This window comes from Tarenaya hassleriana, unplaced genomic scaffold (assembly GCF_000463585.1).
Source record: "Tarenaya hassleriana unplaced genomic scaffold, ASM46358v1 Cleome5, whole genome shotgun sequence".
NCBI classification, from domain to species: Eukaryota; Viridiplantae; Streptophyta; class Magnoliopsida; order Brassicales; family Cleomaceae; genus Tarenaya; species Tarenaya hassleriana.
The window spans coordinates 5,838,458-5,852,900 of record NW_010967707.1 but is presented as its reverse complement, the minus strand read 5'-3'; the positions used below and the strand labels follow the sequence as shown (position 1 = coordinate 5,852,900).

Sequence of the window (14,443 nt, the reverse complement as noted above, 5' to 3'; positions counted from 1 at the left end):
TGTCTTGTTCCATTTCTACGGTTCGGTTATTCCGTAAATAATTGAAACTGCCAAGGGCACTTTCCTGTTTGCCAAGTGGTCCATCCTTAGGTCGAGAACGTTCGAATTGACACGTCACCACATTGCGTACGATGTTCTCTCTCTATTCAGGACCCGTTTCTTGGTTGGTCCACTTGGGTTCACCTGAGAAAAATCATTTACGAAAAAAATCAAAACTTCCATAAAGAGAGAGGGCACGAGATCATAATTTAGTAGCAATCGAAATGGAGATAATCACCATCCTCTCCATCGTCTTCCTCTCTCTTTGCTTCTCCCTGACCCTGAAACTCTTCTTCTTCAGGCCTGCCCACGAACTCCCTCCGGGCCCACCTCGTTTTCCGGTCATCGGAAACATCCAATGGCTCAAGAAGAACAGCTTCTCCGACTTCCAAGGCGTTCTCCGTGACCTCACCGCCCGCCACGGACCAATCATCTGTCTCCACGTGGGCTCCAAGCCCTCCATCTGGGTCTCCGACAGGTTCCTCGCCCACGAGGCCCTTGTCCAAAACGGCTCCATCTTCTCCGACCGTCCTCGGGCTCCTCCCACCACGAGGGTCATCACCGCCGACCAACACGACATCCACTCCGCCTTCTATGGCCCACTCTGGAGGACTCTCCGGCGGAATCTCACGTCGGAGATTCTACAGCCCTCGCGCGTGAGATCCCACGCGCCGTCGAGGAAGTGGGCTTTCGAGATCCTCGTCGAACTCCTCAAGGCGGAACAGAAGGAGAAGGGACAGGTTTTTTGCGTTTCTCTGTCTTCCTACCAACTTCGATTCACCCGCTCTGATCTGCTAAAATTCTCCGATTTGTTCCGTCGTAGGTTTCCGATGTCCTCGGGCATCTCCGGCACGCGATGTTCTGCCTGCTGGCCCTCATGTGTTTCGGAGAGAAGCTGGGACGGGAAGAGATCAAAGAGATAGAAGAAGCTCAGTACCAAATGCTTATGAGCTACGCCAAATTCAGCGTTCTCAACATTTTCCCAAGCGTCACCAAGTTCTTGCTCCGGAAAAAATGGCGGCAGTTCTTGAACCTCCGCAAATCCCAGGAAGACGTCATCCTCCGTTTCGTGAATGATCGGAGGAAAGATTCGGGCGAAGTTCTCTGCTACGCGGATACGTTGATGGGTCTGGAGATTCCGGAGGAGGAGAAGAAGAGGAAGCTGAAGGGGTCGGAGATTGTGAGTTTGTGCTCGGAGTTTCTGAACGCAGGGACGGATCCGACGGCGACGGCGATACAGTGGATAATGGCGAACATGGTAAAGTACCCGGAGATACAGAGGAAGGTGTACGAGGAGATGAAGAGTGTTGTCGGAGAAAAGGAGATGGAGGAAGAAGACCTGAGCAGACTGGTTTATCTGAAAGCTGTGGTTTTGGAGAGTTTGAGGAGACATCCTCCGGGACATTACCTGTCTTACCATCGTGCCACCCACGACACCGTCTTGGGCGGACTCCTCGTTCCACGTGACGGTAACTGTTCCTCTCACTTGTGGCAGTATTTGAGTTGATCCTCTGTACAAAGAGAACTGACTCATTGCGTCTTTTTGGATAGGTACTATCAACTTCATGGTAGGAGAAATGGGTAGGGACCCGAAAGTGTGGGAAGATCCCATGGAGTTTAAGCCGGAGAGGTTCATAGAGAAAGGCGAAGTTCAGGCGTATGATATGACGGGAAGCCGCGAGATCAAGATGATGCCGTTCGGGGCGGGACGAAGGATATGTCCCGGTTATGGCCTCGCATTACTTCACCTTGAATACTTTGTGGCCAATTTGGTATGGAGGTTTGAATGGAAATGCTTGGAAGGTGAAGAGGTGGACTTGTCTGAGAAGCAGCAGTTCATCACCATGGTCATGAAACATCCTTTCCGAGCTACCATTCATCCTAGGAATGATAATAACTAATTAGCTGTGTATGTTGATGATGATGATGTGACCATATCATGTGTAATCTAATAATGTACTTTTACTAGTTTAATATTGTGAAATCTACTTCCTCTAATAGGGTATGGTAATCTAATGTACTTTTAACTAGATGTTCTGTCTTCTCTGTTTAGTACACAAGTAGTGATCACGTGTGCTTAACCTCACCGTATCTATACAATCTGCAACTGAAACTGGAGATACTACGTATTTCTACGGTCGGAATTCAACATTTGTAATGAATTATTTAATAATAATTAAATGTTTTTATGTGAGAGAAAAATTAAATGTTTGGAGATAAAGTCTTCAAACGAATTCTCGGAATTGGGAAAAAGTGAAACTACAATAATTGCTTATCTCTGAAACTCTCCAGGTTTCTCTCTCTCTCTCTCTCTCTCGTTGTATAAATAAAGTTCCATTTTCGATTCTCGTTAGTTTTCCTCAGATTGTCTCCCGAAAACTCACAACACTCCCATGAAGAAGAAGAAGAAGTAAACTTGTTCACTTTCAACTCCTCTCCCGTAAATGAAGAGCTGAAACAAAAAAAAAAAGATGAAGAGAGGACATGTAGAGTCGTGGGACCCTTCATCGGGAGAAGGTCATTCAATGGTGGACAAAGGTAAGAACCCGGTTTCGGTTTCGCCCGATGAAGGAGGAGCAGACAACATGGATGAGCTTTTCGCGGTTATGGGTTACAAAGTCCGGCCTTTAGACATGACCGGAGTCGCTCAGAAGCTCCAACAGCTCGAGATGGACTTGACTCATGATGACGTCACCTCCGGTTCCCTCAACGACACCGTTCACTACAACCCTTCCGAACTCTCCCGCTGGGTCGAGGACATGCTCGAGTCCGACGATCCCACTGATCTCGACCCGACCCGACTCGGAATCTGCGGCGACGGATCCGAACAGGACCTCTGGGCAATCCCGGGTATGTCGGCATACCCGGCGGATGGGCCGGAGGACGAGAATCAGAGCAAGAGGATGAGACTAGAGCCCTGGTACGACCCACTGACCGGGTTTGATCGGCCGGTGGTGGTCGCTCAGTCGCCGGAGGCCGGAGTCAGACTGGTCCATACGCTCGTGGCGTGCGCCGGTTCAGCTGGGGAACATTGAACTTGCGGATGCGCTGGTGAAGCGCGTGGGTCTACTCGCAGCCTCTCAGGCTGGGGCGATGGGGAAAGTGGCCACGTACTTCACCGAAGCCTTGGCCCGGAGAATATATCGAATATTCCCCGGCGACTCACACGACGACGTTTTGAAGATGCATTTCCACGAGCCTTCTTGCCCTTACCTCAAATTCGCCCACCTCACCGCCAACCAAGCCATTCTCGAGGCCCTCTCGGAGGCGCGTGAAGTTCACGTCATCGACCTCGGGCTCCGACAAGGCATGCAGTGGCCGGCTCTGATGCAAGCCTTGGCCCTCCGCGACGGCGGCCCCCCGTCGTTTCATCCCCCCGCCGTCGGACCACCGCCGTCAGAGACCTTCGACGGGGTTCATCAAGTTGGTCGGAAGCTCGCTCGGTATGCCGACAATATTGGGGTCGAATTCGAGTTCAAGGGCTTGGTTGTCGACAGTTTGTCGGATCTCGAACCCGATATGTTCGAGACCCGACCTGAATCCGAGATCCTCGTGGTGAATTCCGTGTTCGGGCTCCACCCACTTCTGGCCCGACCCGGCTCGATCGAGAAAGTCCTCGCGGCTATGAAGAAGCTTAGGCCGGATATCATGACGGTGGTGGAGCAGGAGGCGAACCACAACGGCGTCGTTTTCCTGGATAGGTTCAACGAAGCGCTTCACTACTACTCGAGCCTGTTCGACTCGCTCGAGAGCAGCGTGCTGAGTCAGGACCGAGTCATGTCTGAGGTGTACCTCGGGAGACAGATCGTGAACGTGGTTCAAGGGCTTGGTTGTCGACAGTTTGTCGGATCTCGAACCCGATATGTTCGAGACCCGACCTGAATCCGAGATCCTCGTGGTGAATTCCGTGTTCGGGCTCCACCCACTTCTGGCCCGACCCGGCTCGATCGAGAAAGTCCTCGCGGCTATGAAGAAGCTTAGGCCGGATATCATGACGGTGGTGGAGCAGGAGGCGAACCACAACGGCGTCGTTTTCCTGGATAGGTTCAACGAAGCGCTTCACTACTACTCGAGCCTGTTCGACTCGCTCGAGAGCAGCGTGCTGAGTCAGGACCGAGTCATGTCTGAGGTGTACCTCGGGAGACAGATCGTGAACGTGGTTGGGGCCGGGGGCGGTGACCGAATCGAGCGGCACGAGACGCTGACTCAGTGGCGGACCCGGATGAGATCGGCCGGGTTCGTCCCGGTTCACCTCGGGTCGAACGTGTTCAAGCAAGCGAGTATGCTTCTGGCGATCTTCGGTGGCGGCGGCAATGGCTACAGAGTGGAGGACAACCACGGATGTATCATGGTCGGGTGGCACACGCGGTCGCTCATCTCCACCTCGGCTTGGAAACTCGGTGAGTCGCTGTAATGAGTCAACTCGGAAGAGGAATGACAGTCAGAAAGAGTAGTAAGTAGTTTTGCTTTAACATACCTCGGTAGATTTGTTTTTACAGTTTGAGCCCCAAAGAGTAGTAAGTAGTTTTGCTTTAACATACCCCAGTAGATTTGTTTTTACAGTTTGAGCCCCAATAACTTGTTTTATCGTTTTCTAAACGCAGTAGTCGTCGTAAAAGAGAGACGTGTAAGTCAGTTATTAAATGGAAGGAATAATAATAATCATAATGGTATATGCTCTGAATGCATAAATTTGGACCGACTCGAATGAAACGTCGGCAAATAACTGGCTCTGCGAGTAAATCATATCAGCACCATTCATCTCTCGTATCGTAATGTAATGTTGCAAAACAAACAAATGCACTGAACTGCTTTCGTCTATGGCTACGTAACTCTTTTTGTTTGGTTATAGATAATGTGAATTTCCCCCTTTTTTTACGACTTCCAATAAGATATATACATATATATGGAGGCTTCTTGAGTGTATGCAAAGCTTTCTCTTTATATCATCAACACTGTATTTGTTTGTGAAACGAATCCCTCGAACCAGACAAGGCCCCGTACATTTAACCACTTCCTTCACTTTGATTAAGGGCTAAGCCTCCTGCTGTTGGCAAGAGGGGAGTGGGAGGGAGGGAAGGTCTTACTACCTCTTAGACGAGGCCTCGTACGTTGGCTCGTTCTTCTTCTCGAGAGCCCCTCGAAGCTCTTCTCCATGCTCACTCTCACCATCTCCTCCACCATCTTCTTCGCCTTTCCCTCTCCCTCTTCTATCCGACACATTATGTTCGTCACTATGCTTTCCATTTTCTCTGTCTGTAGCTCCGATCTCTCGTTCTCCTCCCTCAGCAGACACAACAGTCTCTGCGCCCTTGTCTGACATTTCGCCGTCCCTTGTACTGTCAGCTCCAGCAGTCCCGGTATCACACCTTCTCTTAGAATCACCTCCCTGTATTTACTTCTATCGCTCTCGCACATCGTCAAAAGGGCCCCCACCGCGTGTTCCCTGCCTTGTGGAGACCCGTTCTCGAGAATCTCCACTACCGCAAATACTCCTCCTTCGGAAAATGTCAATTCTGTTCTTCCCTCTTCCGAACCCACCAATGATTCTATCAGAAAACAGCATTTATCGGCTGCTTTCGATGACTTGTTACATGACTTGAGAAGATTCAGTATAGAGGGAATCGGCTTTGATCCCAGTATCATGCTCAGGTTATTAGAGAGTGTTGACAAGTTGGAGAGGGCCATCACAGCGTCAACCCTGGCTTGTGGGTTTCCGTCTGTAACGACTTTAACGAGGAGAGGGATCGCACCATATGCACCGATGATGGGTTTGTTGTTAGCTGAGGCAGAGAGTGTGAGTAAAGATGCAGCAGCATACTCTTGCAGTGTCGGGCTATCTGACTGTAAGAAGTTGATAATCGGCTCCAAGGCACCGGCTTCAACGATTCTGACCTTGTTCCTGAAATATGTACAGCAATGTTTTCAGATCAATCTTATTTGACATATCAACCTGTGGATGAAAAATCAGATCTTCAGATTCACTTTTGGAGGCCTAACAATTGAAATTCAAGAAAATTTGGCATAACCGCCCACCCCTCATAGGAAACGCGACCAAAGAGGCATGGAAAACAAGCAGATCTAGATCTTGGATTAAAGAATTAATGTTTCTGGACAGGAGAAAATAAAGTATTCATTAAAAAATTAGGGGGAGAAAAAGTAAAGAGCAAGAAAAGGTGGTTACTTTGCATTGCTTTTTTGCGCCTCTAGATGGATTTCATTACTGTGAATTGGTGGTTTCAGAGTTTAGACCGAAGAAAATGGGCTACCATCTCAGGAACCAGAACAGATGCAATAACTTCAACCAGCTACCATCACAGAAAATGATCCCAACACAGAAAGCAAAGGCAATTCATTCTTGAGAAGAAGCAACCTCTATCTTTCCACAGACATAATAAATGTTCACTTTCCTAATGAGGAGGTAGAGAGGGAGAGATACTGTGTGATCTGCTATTCTCTATTAGCTACCAAGCAGTTTGCATTGAACACGTAAGTTGATCTAACTGCTGAAACTGACAGCATCTCTTAGGACATGAGATCATGGTCAAGGTGGCTGAGGAAACGATATTTCTCGGGCCAAGGATTCCGTTCTGAACCATCCAAAAAGTCATAAATATCAAGAAATGAAAAAGGAAGTATCCGACTTTATAGGAAAACAACCGCCGCCGAGTTAGAATCAAAAGAAAAAGAGAGGCAAAGGAAGAAACAATAAATAAGGAAGAATGCCCATTAGAACTGTGACGAAATATCCTATTCCCCAGAATGGATGAACCCCATGAAGATTGAATCTCCCCACGAAAAAAAAAAAGGTATATATATCCTTCGAAAGGAAGCAAAAGGATAATAAAAGAAGAGAAAAATCCTCAGGGAACATAGAGTATGATCCAAGCAAAAAAACAAAAAAAAAAAGCTACACCAACACACAGATAAAAGGAGAAAAGTTCTATCTATTCAACCCACTGTGATGAGACGATCCGGCTTTGTCACTTACAGTAATTAAACCGTGATTACTTACACTAATCCCGAATTGACACGATGCCCCCACCGACAGCCACGAATTCCCACCCTCAGATAAAGATAACCCAGTTGATGTAATTGAACCTTGATGAATTTTTTCTTCGTCCTTTCAGGAGGAAAACACGTGCACGTAATCGTGATTAACCACTTCTTAATCCCTATCTATTACCTGTGATTTTCGATGAATTTACTTAACCTGATTTTTCATTTGATTGATCTCATGATGATTTGGGTCTAGTTTTCGAGCAAAATTCGTTCAAGAAACGTAACTCGAGAATCCATACGGGAAAAGGCAGAGGAACGTACCTCTCGTCTTTGACGGCGAGGTTAAGAAGAGCAAGAAGAGCCGCCTCGTGGTGTGACTCAGGCGAGTCAGCTCGGAGCATCGAAACGAGCGATTCCACGGCCTGACTCAGGTGTCGGCGGTACCTCTGTGACGTCTTCGTGAGCCGTCGGATCTCACTGGCGGCAAAAAACCTGGAATCTGGGTCATTCGATCCGATTAAGCGGAGAGCTCGCTGGACGGCGGCGGAAGACGACAACAACGCACCGGCCAATGGCGGCAATTCGTGACCTCCACCTCCGCCGCGTGGCGACTCGCACTCGAGAGATGAAACGGAGGAGGAGGAGGAGGCGGCGGAGCTGCTGTTATCTCCGATGCGGTCCATTACCGGAGAAGGTCGAGGAAGAGAGAGGAAAAATCTGTTGAGAGGTTTACGTTAGGGGAGAGAGAGAGAGAGAAAGAAACGTGGGAGAAAGGCGTTGGCTCAACCGTTATAAGATACATGTATATAGAAGATATTATACATATACGTATATATAGATCTTTATACATATACGTATATATAGATCGTGACATAGAAAACACTTGTATTATATTTCTGCCATAGTCAATATATTATAAGTATGTATGTCTATTATATATAAAATATAAAGCACGTAACAAAAATAAAAATAGATCTATTTACAAAAAAAAAAAATAGATCGGGACTGACGGGAAAAATGGTCTTGACGTGACGGCTTTTAACAGTATGGTCAAAGTTTATTTATGAAGTCCAATCACTAATCAAGTGATTTTTTTCAAGTCTTTTCTGTTACATCATAAGTAAATCCTATAAAATATTAAAGAATCCCGTAAACAAATAAGCTTATTATAAAGGGTGCATATATCAATTTCATTACTAAAAACTGAATTAAATCGAAAAAAATACAATATACAATCAAGCCTAAAAAAGTAATTGTTGAAAAAATCCAATCAAATCAAAACAGAAACATTAGAGATAAATAAAAACGCTAATAAATAAATAATTGTATCCAATATTTGTACCAAAACAATGTATATTTATTTTTCACAAAAATTGATTATTGTAATTTTTTATATTTGAAATAATTATTATATTTCATTTGTAAATAAATAATCAAATTTCTTAAGAGCATAACATTTAATTTTAAACTTATCAACTCATACATATTAAAAGACTACATTTTCTTCATGGTCAAAGCTTCTTATTTCCTTGTCAAAACATATAAATTCAAAAAGTAATGATATTTCTTAGATATGGTACAGATTATAATTTTGTACTTAGTCTATGTATTTTTAAACAATAAATATCAGATAATTTGTTTAAATTACAACATTAAGATCAAAATACACTAATTAAAAAAAAACAAATCACATCGCTTGCGTAGAAAGTAGACATTTTTATTATATCCCATAAATCCCACATTGTGTTTTTTTTGTTTGAGAAGAAAATCAAAGGAGGCGGGAGTTGATGACAAGGCGACGCCAGAAGGCGGAGAGGGGGTCGAAGTGGATGTCCCAGGTGGGCCAGTAATGGAGGTCCTGCTTCAGCGTCAGCACCCGAGGCTTCCCGTTCAGGTGCACGGTCCTTATCCTCACGAACTCCCCATGCCCTATCTCCTTCGTCGCTCTCTCGAACGCGTTCAGGTCTGGCGTCGCCTTTCCGTTCACCTCCACTATCCACTGCAGAGCGTACAGCCCGTACCTGTGCGCCGGACTTCCATGACACCACCTGCCATCATGACCATGATGATGATGAATGTGTACATAACGGACAGCCCGGTACATAAAGCATATCATCCTCGCTGAGCTAAGTTTCGGGGAAGAGTTCCACCACAAAGGTGTATTTATAGGCAAAAACCCTAAACCCTTATCTTCCATAATATTCTACAAGAGGCTGCATCTAGGATTCAAAGCCGTGACCTTTAGGTCACAACGACAACACCTTAACAGGTGCGACAAGGTATCCCGACGATGAATGTGTGTGTGTATATGAATGTAAAGCTCGAACCTTGCCACGTAGACGCCATGACCTTCCTCGGGAAGAAACCCGAGAGCACGGACAGCGGAATGAGGATCCTGAACCACGCATCCACACCAGTTTATGGCTCTCGCCGTTCCATTCCCATCCCTCACATCGGTTCCCACTCTCAGCTCCATTTCTCGTCCCTGGATTTATATAAAAAAAAAACAGATAAAATAAATTACTAGTAACAAGGATTCAGAACCAGAAAGTCATCTCTTTTTTTTCTCGTCACCACCTGCCGGAGAATTGTTAGATTAAGATTCCCATCACTGTCGCTGCTGCTTTTATCCAATTCTTGGCACGCATCCTCTATGTCACGAAAGCATGTGACTGGTTTCTTGTTCACCGCCAGAACCATGTCTCCTTGTTCTAAAAGGTTTTCGGCTTTTGATCCTGCCAAACACCCTTTCACCCGTAGAACTTGCCGTCTGACCGGATCCTTCTTCACTAAAACCTGTGTCAAATCCCAACCAACGATGCTTCGGGGTTTCCATATGTATATTTTTCAGAAAAAGAAGACAGACGATAAAGAAGAGAAGAAAGAAAAGAAAAAGGATATAAGCCAGAAGGCATACTTGGATCCATTCATCACTCAATCCAAAACTCCGAGCTTTCGAGAGCAAAGTTGGGTACAGCTCAACCTCTAAGATCCGAACGAGCGGCATTGGCCTTTCAACACCATTTACGAGAAGAGTCGGTCCATTCCCGCCAGCTATGATTTTCTCCAGAACTTGGCTGACTGCATATACCGGGATACCTCTGACGAATTGGTGGTCTTCTGATGAATTGCAACCATATTTTACCTGATACCAACTCACAGGAAACCTCGAATGTTTAGACTGTGAAACAAAAAATAAGGAACACCAAACCCGAAAGCTGTACCTGAGTTGAAAAGCTTCCCCATATAGCTCGAACTCTTCCCTGCTCATCAGTCAGAACCCCTGAAAATGAGCTACCAAAATCTGCGAGAAAAAGAACCAGAGAGTAAGAGCCTCGCACAAGTCAAAAGTAATCAAATAAGACTCTCACCGGTATCAAGCTCGATAACTTCCATATTGGTAGCTCGATATCGTGGACTATCAGCAGAGCCAATGTTTAAAGCTGCACATGGGTTCGTCACAAACGAATTCCTCGATGTGGCTTGAAGACTTCTACTTAGTCCCACAAGATAGACCGACTCTCCACGTTGCAATGCAGGCTCTGTTCATTCAAAGCATTTCAATGTTAGAATGTCCTCATGACACAACTAGAAAGGAATTTTACATGATGGGCGAAGGAAACTACACAAACCGGATTATATTAATTAGAAACTTTCTTGAGTTCCTTATACCAATCGAATTAATTCGGAACTAACCAGCAGATACATTTCCATATGGATGGAACAAATTATGACAAAGAAACATTAACATTTACGAACTAATCGGCTGTGGTTAGATGGAGCATTGGTCTAGGGTCTTGCAAGGAAAGAATGCAAGAAAGAAACTTTAATATTCAACCAGGCCTACTCAAAAAAGCAGAACGATTCTTTAAAAGGGTGATACTCAACCAGAGACGACAAGAAAGAAAATTTCATATTGAACCAGTCGAACAAGCTTGTAGCTTTTGACAAAGAACAGAAAGTCAGATTTCCCCAAGTGTTTTTACCGATGGATGCAGCAAACTTACCAGGAAGCAGCTCAGCTGCACGAACAACTGAAGCACCAGCAGTACCAAGAGCAGAAGGATCATAAGCAATAAGAGCATAGTTGTGAACAGGATGAAGGAAAACCACCTGTAGTTCAATTAAAAAAAATCAATGACAAAGGTTCCTTTCAAATACTTGTGCTGCCATATTCATCTAAAAATTCTCACCTCTCCAGGAATCTCGACAGGAAAAGCAGCAAAAGACAACATAATGTCAGATGCAGATATCGCAACAGTGTTCTTGTCCACCACAACTAGTCCCATGCTAGTAGAATGATAGATAATGACACCAGTACCAAAGAAATGCTGCGAGTGTACACCATCAAGACTGCAAGAAGGTGGCACATGAACCTGCATAAGAAAGAGGATTTTGTTTCGGCAGATGCAAGTTAACCAATATCCTTACAAGAGATAAAAACCGTAAGACCGAATTTCAACAATAGTAACCACAAATCACATCTCAATGAGAACAAATTACTATGTTGCATGAAAATGTCGTTTCATCAGGCCAAAGTTCAATGGAGGATCAAACAAGCATTCAGGGACTGACATTTCCAGACTTTATAAGAGAAATGATCAGCAACTATTATTTTAAATTTGTAATTATCCATGTAGCGCATATGTTGGCAAAATAATTTAACAGAACTCAATGTAGCATTTTAATGCGTAGAATGTTAGTAATAAGAAATTTTGAACTAAAACTGTAACTGGCGTAAGAAATATGGACCTGGTATTCATTTTGTACACAACTTATTCGAGTGTGACACTAACCATCTTCTTAGCAAATCTATAAAACTTTCAGAGATGAAATTACTAAGGTTCTCTCAACTATGTTTTCTCCCTTCTAACCAATCTTGTTGATTAAATGCTAAAGAGTAATCTCACCTTCGGGATGAAATGTGAGAATGACAAGTCAGAAGCAAGAAGAAAACAACTTGAAACAAAAAGTACAATGCAAAGGCAAAAAACTTGCTTAGAAGAAAAGCTCGTACCTCAAACATCACAAGAGCAGGCTCAATCACACGTTCGGCAAAAGAAGCATTATTAGCAGCCAGTGCTGTTGCACCTTGGGAGTCTCTTAAGACTTCATTCTCTGTTACCATTGCATCATCCGACTTAAATTCACTGCCAAGTAAGGAACCATTGGTGACAGCTCCATCTAAAGACACGTCATCTTTCACTTTTCGTTTCTTTGCTCCTGAGCCAGAATCATCCTGAGAGTAGTGTTCATCTGCACCATCCCCAGAGGAGGCTCCCATTACAGTCACAACATCAGTCACGCCATCATCATTGGTTGGATGAGTTTGCTCTATTTGATGAGAGTTGCAGCTGTAAAGAACATTCTGGCTTGTAGGCAAGCCACTAAAACCAATTGATGGTGAAACAGCACCAGGCTGAATGGCAGGGCTCACATCCCATAAACCAGAACTGTCATTGCGAGTATATATTTGTGGAGGAGCATACCATTCATGGCGATCAATTGTAACTAGGACAGACTGCAGGGAAACGAAACCCATGAAGAAGTTAAGCGTTTCTCATTCGTGTAATATAGAAAATTTCAACCAGAAACATGGAATCCAGCAAACACATGTAAAAGGCAGGACGAATTAGTAAAAATACATATAGAGGACTCCCTCTGGAAATCGTGGGTAGAAAAAAAAATGAGTGTATTTATCCAATAATCATACAGGTAAGGATCATTCTCAAGCACAGCAGCAATCACTAGAGGTCATAATCACACAAAACAGCCTGAATCACCAAATTGTTAACATAACTAAGCCACTCTATACAAGAAGAGTATGCAGAAATATATCACATAAAAACACTAGCATCAACCGTAATGTCAGCCGAGAAAGGAAACAGAATATCTGGTAAAAAAATTTCGTAAACATGCAATACTACATTTACCTTCCTACGATGACGATCTGTGTGACACAGGTATTCCAGGGGAACCCGGGAACCCCTAGAAAGTCCAGAAAGAACAGAAATAAAATCCTCGAGTCCAGAAATTTCCTCATTAGCAAACTTCTTTATGATAGCGTGTCGAGGAATCCCAGCTCTAAATAGCATATATCTGCATAGAAAAAAAAAAAGAGCTCACCCATGTAAACATGATAATGCACCATCAGAAGAGACTCCTTCCAACTAGAATAAGCTTAACACAACAAATCTATTGACCACGCAACAATCAGTTAACAGTACATGCTCAAAGTCGCGCAACAAAGTTGGAAACAAGTAAAAAAGAAGTGTAAAGCTAATAAAACTCTCTTAAAAAGCAATACTGATTTTAGAGAAAAAATTTGCAGTTCTCAGGATCAAATAGGGTCCACTATGCTCTCTTGTGATCCCTCGTACTGGAGATGTAGATAAATCATTTCAAAACAAAAACAATGTTGAGGAGCACTGACTATTCTGCATACATTTTAGAGAGTTGCACAGTTAAATAAAATATAAACTTCTGATGATAAGTGCCAGAGGACTTACCCAGAGTCCGCAACATAAGCCAGACCACAAGGAAAACGAAAATTCCGAGCCTGTTTCATCAAGAACATTCTGATGATAAAATGCCATGAGAGAGCACCAGCAGAAGAATGAAATGTCTTTATCAACAGAAGACATCAATTGGAACAAGCATCTGTGTGCTATAGAACACACCATTTAACCACATCAACTCTAAAAAACCCAGCAAAGAATTCAACAATAGTTTAAGGAACTAATTTTCCAACCAAGTTTTTCCAATTAAAACAATGATTAAAAACTTAAGACAATTTCATTAAAGTTGTTGTTTTCCCTGGAAGATGCATCTCTGAATATACATATTATTGATCCCCTGCCATTTTAGCTAAAAAAATATCCTTATTTTGATCCAAGTGATGAAACATCAGTCTTATAGATAACAGTTCTCTTTGGAGAAAGCCTCTGACAATAATCTACGGTAACTTCATTTTCACCCATAATGGCAGAATTAAAAGGTAAAACCCAACAAACACTCGGAAAGATCATCTAACCAGGAGCAAGAATTTCTAAATAATTTTTGAGTGTCATATTACCTGCTGATAAGATAAGGGATGAATGACAGCACCACTCACTTCCAGGAAGTGGTCTGGTGTTATTGAATGTAAATTCTGAACCTGTGGATGAAAATAACAAACACATGATGAGATTAGTATCAAACAGAGCAAAAAGTAAATAACTTTGGATACTGCTGTATGTCACACAAAATCCCGGAATTCGAGTTTCACTGAAGCAGGAACACTTATTCAATAGATACCATTTTCACACATATGCACGGGCAAAAAGGAGGAAAAGAATAATCAGAGTGGAACTTAATTCAGTGACCTATCTTTGTCCTCCCCCCCCCCTTCTAACCAATCTTG

General features: G+C 43.8%; 4 protein-coding genes across 5 annotated transcripts in view; 2 read left to right on the top strand and 2 right to left on the bottom strand.

Moving 5' to 3' along the window:
• The first annotated feature begins 215 nt into the window (after positions 1 to 215).
• On the top strand, positions 216 to 2,069 carry LOC104827239 (cytochrome P450 89A9). The gene is made up of 3 exons (XM_010560378.2): positions 216 to 779; positions 863 to 1,508; positions 1,591 to 2,069. The coding sequence occupies exons 1-3, from the start codon at positions 264 to 266 to the stop codon at positions 1,938 to 1,940; spliced, it is 1,512 nt and encodes a 503-aa protein (XP_010558680.1). The 5' UTR covers positions 216 to 263; the 3' UTR covers positions 1,941 to 2,069.
• A 146-nt stretch (positions 2,070 to 2,215) lies between these two features.
• LOC104827240 (DELLA protein RGL2) lies at positions 2,216 to 4,712 on the top strand. Its single transcript, XM_010560379.1, is given in 3 exon segments — positions 2,216 to 3,052; positions 3,054 to 3,740; positions 4,084 to 4,712. Coding segments are annotated over 3 exon segments (1,599 nt in total). The 5' UTR covers positions 2,216 to 2,510; the 3' UTR covers positions 4,454 to 4,712.
• Positions 4,713 to 4,961: 249 nt separating this feature from the next.
• Positions 4,962 to 7,920, bottom strand: LOC104827238 (U-box domain-containing protein 3-like). 2 transcript variants are annotated; one of them, XM_010560374.2, is made up of 3 exons: positions 7,363 to 7,920; positions 7,055 to 7,162; positions 4,962 to 5,941 (listed from the first exon to the last, which is right to left on the bottom strand). In XM_010560374.2, the coding sequence occupies exons 1-3, from the start codon at positions 7,722 to 7,724 to the stop codon at positions 5,068 to 5,070; spliced, it is 1,344 nt and encodes a 447-aa protein (XP_010558676.1). In that variant the 5' UTR covers positions 7,725 to 7,920; the 3' UTR covers positions 4,962 to 5,067. The 2 variants fall into 2 exon arrangements, with proteins under 2 accessions (XP_010558676.1, XP_010558679.1); XM_010560377.1 differs by lacking the exon at positions 7,055 to 7,162 and having other exon boundaries at positions 7,363 to 7,917.
• Positions 7,921 to 8,646: 726 nt separating this feature from the next.
• LOC104827237 (protease Do-like 7) overlaps positions 8,647 to 14,443 on the bottom strand; it is an 11,921-nt gene continuing 6,124 nt past the window's right edge. The window contains exons 12-23 of the mRNA XM_010560373.2: positions 14,117 to 14,197; positions 13,551 to 13,600; positions 12,975 to 13,140; positions 12,059 to 12,562; positions 11,235 to 11,417; positions 11,049 to 11,154; positions 10,413 to 10,583; positions 10,266 to 10,345; positions 9,959 to 10,186; positions 9,619 to 9,837; positions 9,369 to 9,526; positions 8,647 to 9,089 (exon numbers count right to left, since the gene is read on the bottom strand). Coding sequence (XP_010558675.1) covers positions 8,810 to 9,089; positions 9,369 to 9,526; positions 9,619 to 9,837; positions 9,959 to 10,186; positions 10,266 to 10,345; positions 10,413 to 10,583; positions 11,049 to 11,154; positions 11,235 to 11,417; positions 12,059 to 12,562; positions 12,975 to 13,140; positions 13,551 to 13,600; positions 14,117 to 14,197 — 2,226 coding nt within the window. The 3' untranslated portion in view covers positions 8,647 to 8,809. The remainder of the gene's footprint in view (positions 9,090 to 9,368; positions 9,527 to 9,618; positions 9,838 to 9,958; positions 10,187 to 10,265; positions 10,346 to 10,412; positions 10,584 to 11,048; positions 11,155 to 11,234; positions 11,418 to 12,058; positions 12,563 to 12,974; positions 13,141 to 13,550; positions 13,601 to 14,116; positions 14,198 to 14,443) is intronic.

Coding starts and splice junctions, on each gene's coding strand:
- LOC104827239 (XM_010560378.2), top strand. CDS start 264: ATGGAGATAATCACCATCCTCTCCATCGTCTTCCTCTCTCTTTGCTTC. Junction 780..862: donor AACAGAAGGAGAAGGGACAG/GTTTTTTGCGTT, acceptor GTTCCGTCGTAG/GTTTCCGATGTCCTCGGGCA. Junction 1,509..1,590: donor ACTCCTCGTTCCACGTGACG/GTAACTGTTCCT, acceptor CTTTTTGGATAG/GTACTATCAACTTCATGGTA.
- LOC104827238 (XM_010560374.2), bottom strand. CDS start 7,724: ATGGACCGCATCGGAGATAACAGCAGCTCCGCCGCCTCCTCCTCCTCC. Junction 7,163..7,362: donor CTCGCCGTCAAAGACGAGAG/GTACGTTCCTCT, acceptor TCCTCCTGAAAG/GACGAAGAAAAAATTCATCA. Junction 5,942..7,054: donor CGTGTCAATTCGGGATTAGT/GTAAGTAATCAC, acceptor TACATATTTCAG/GAACAAGGTCAGAATCGTTG.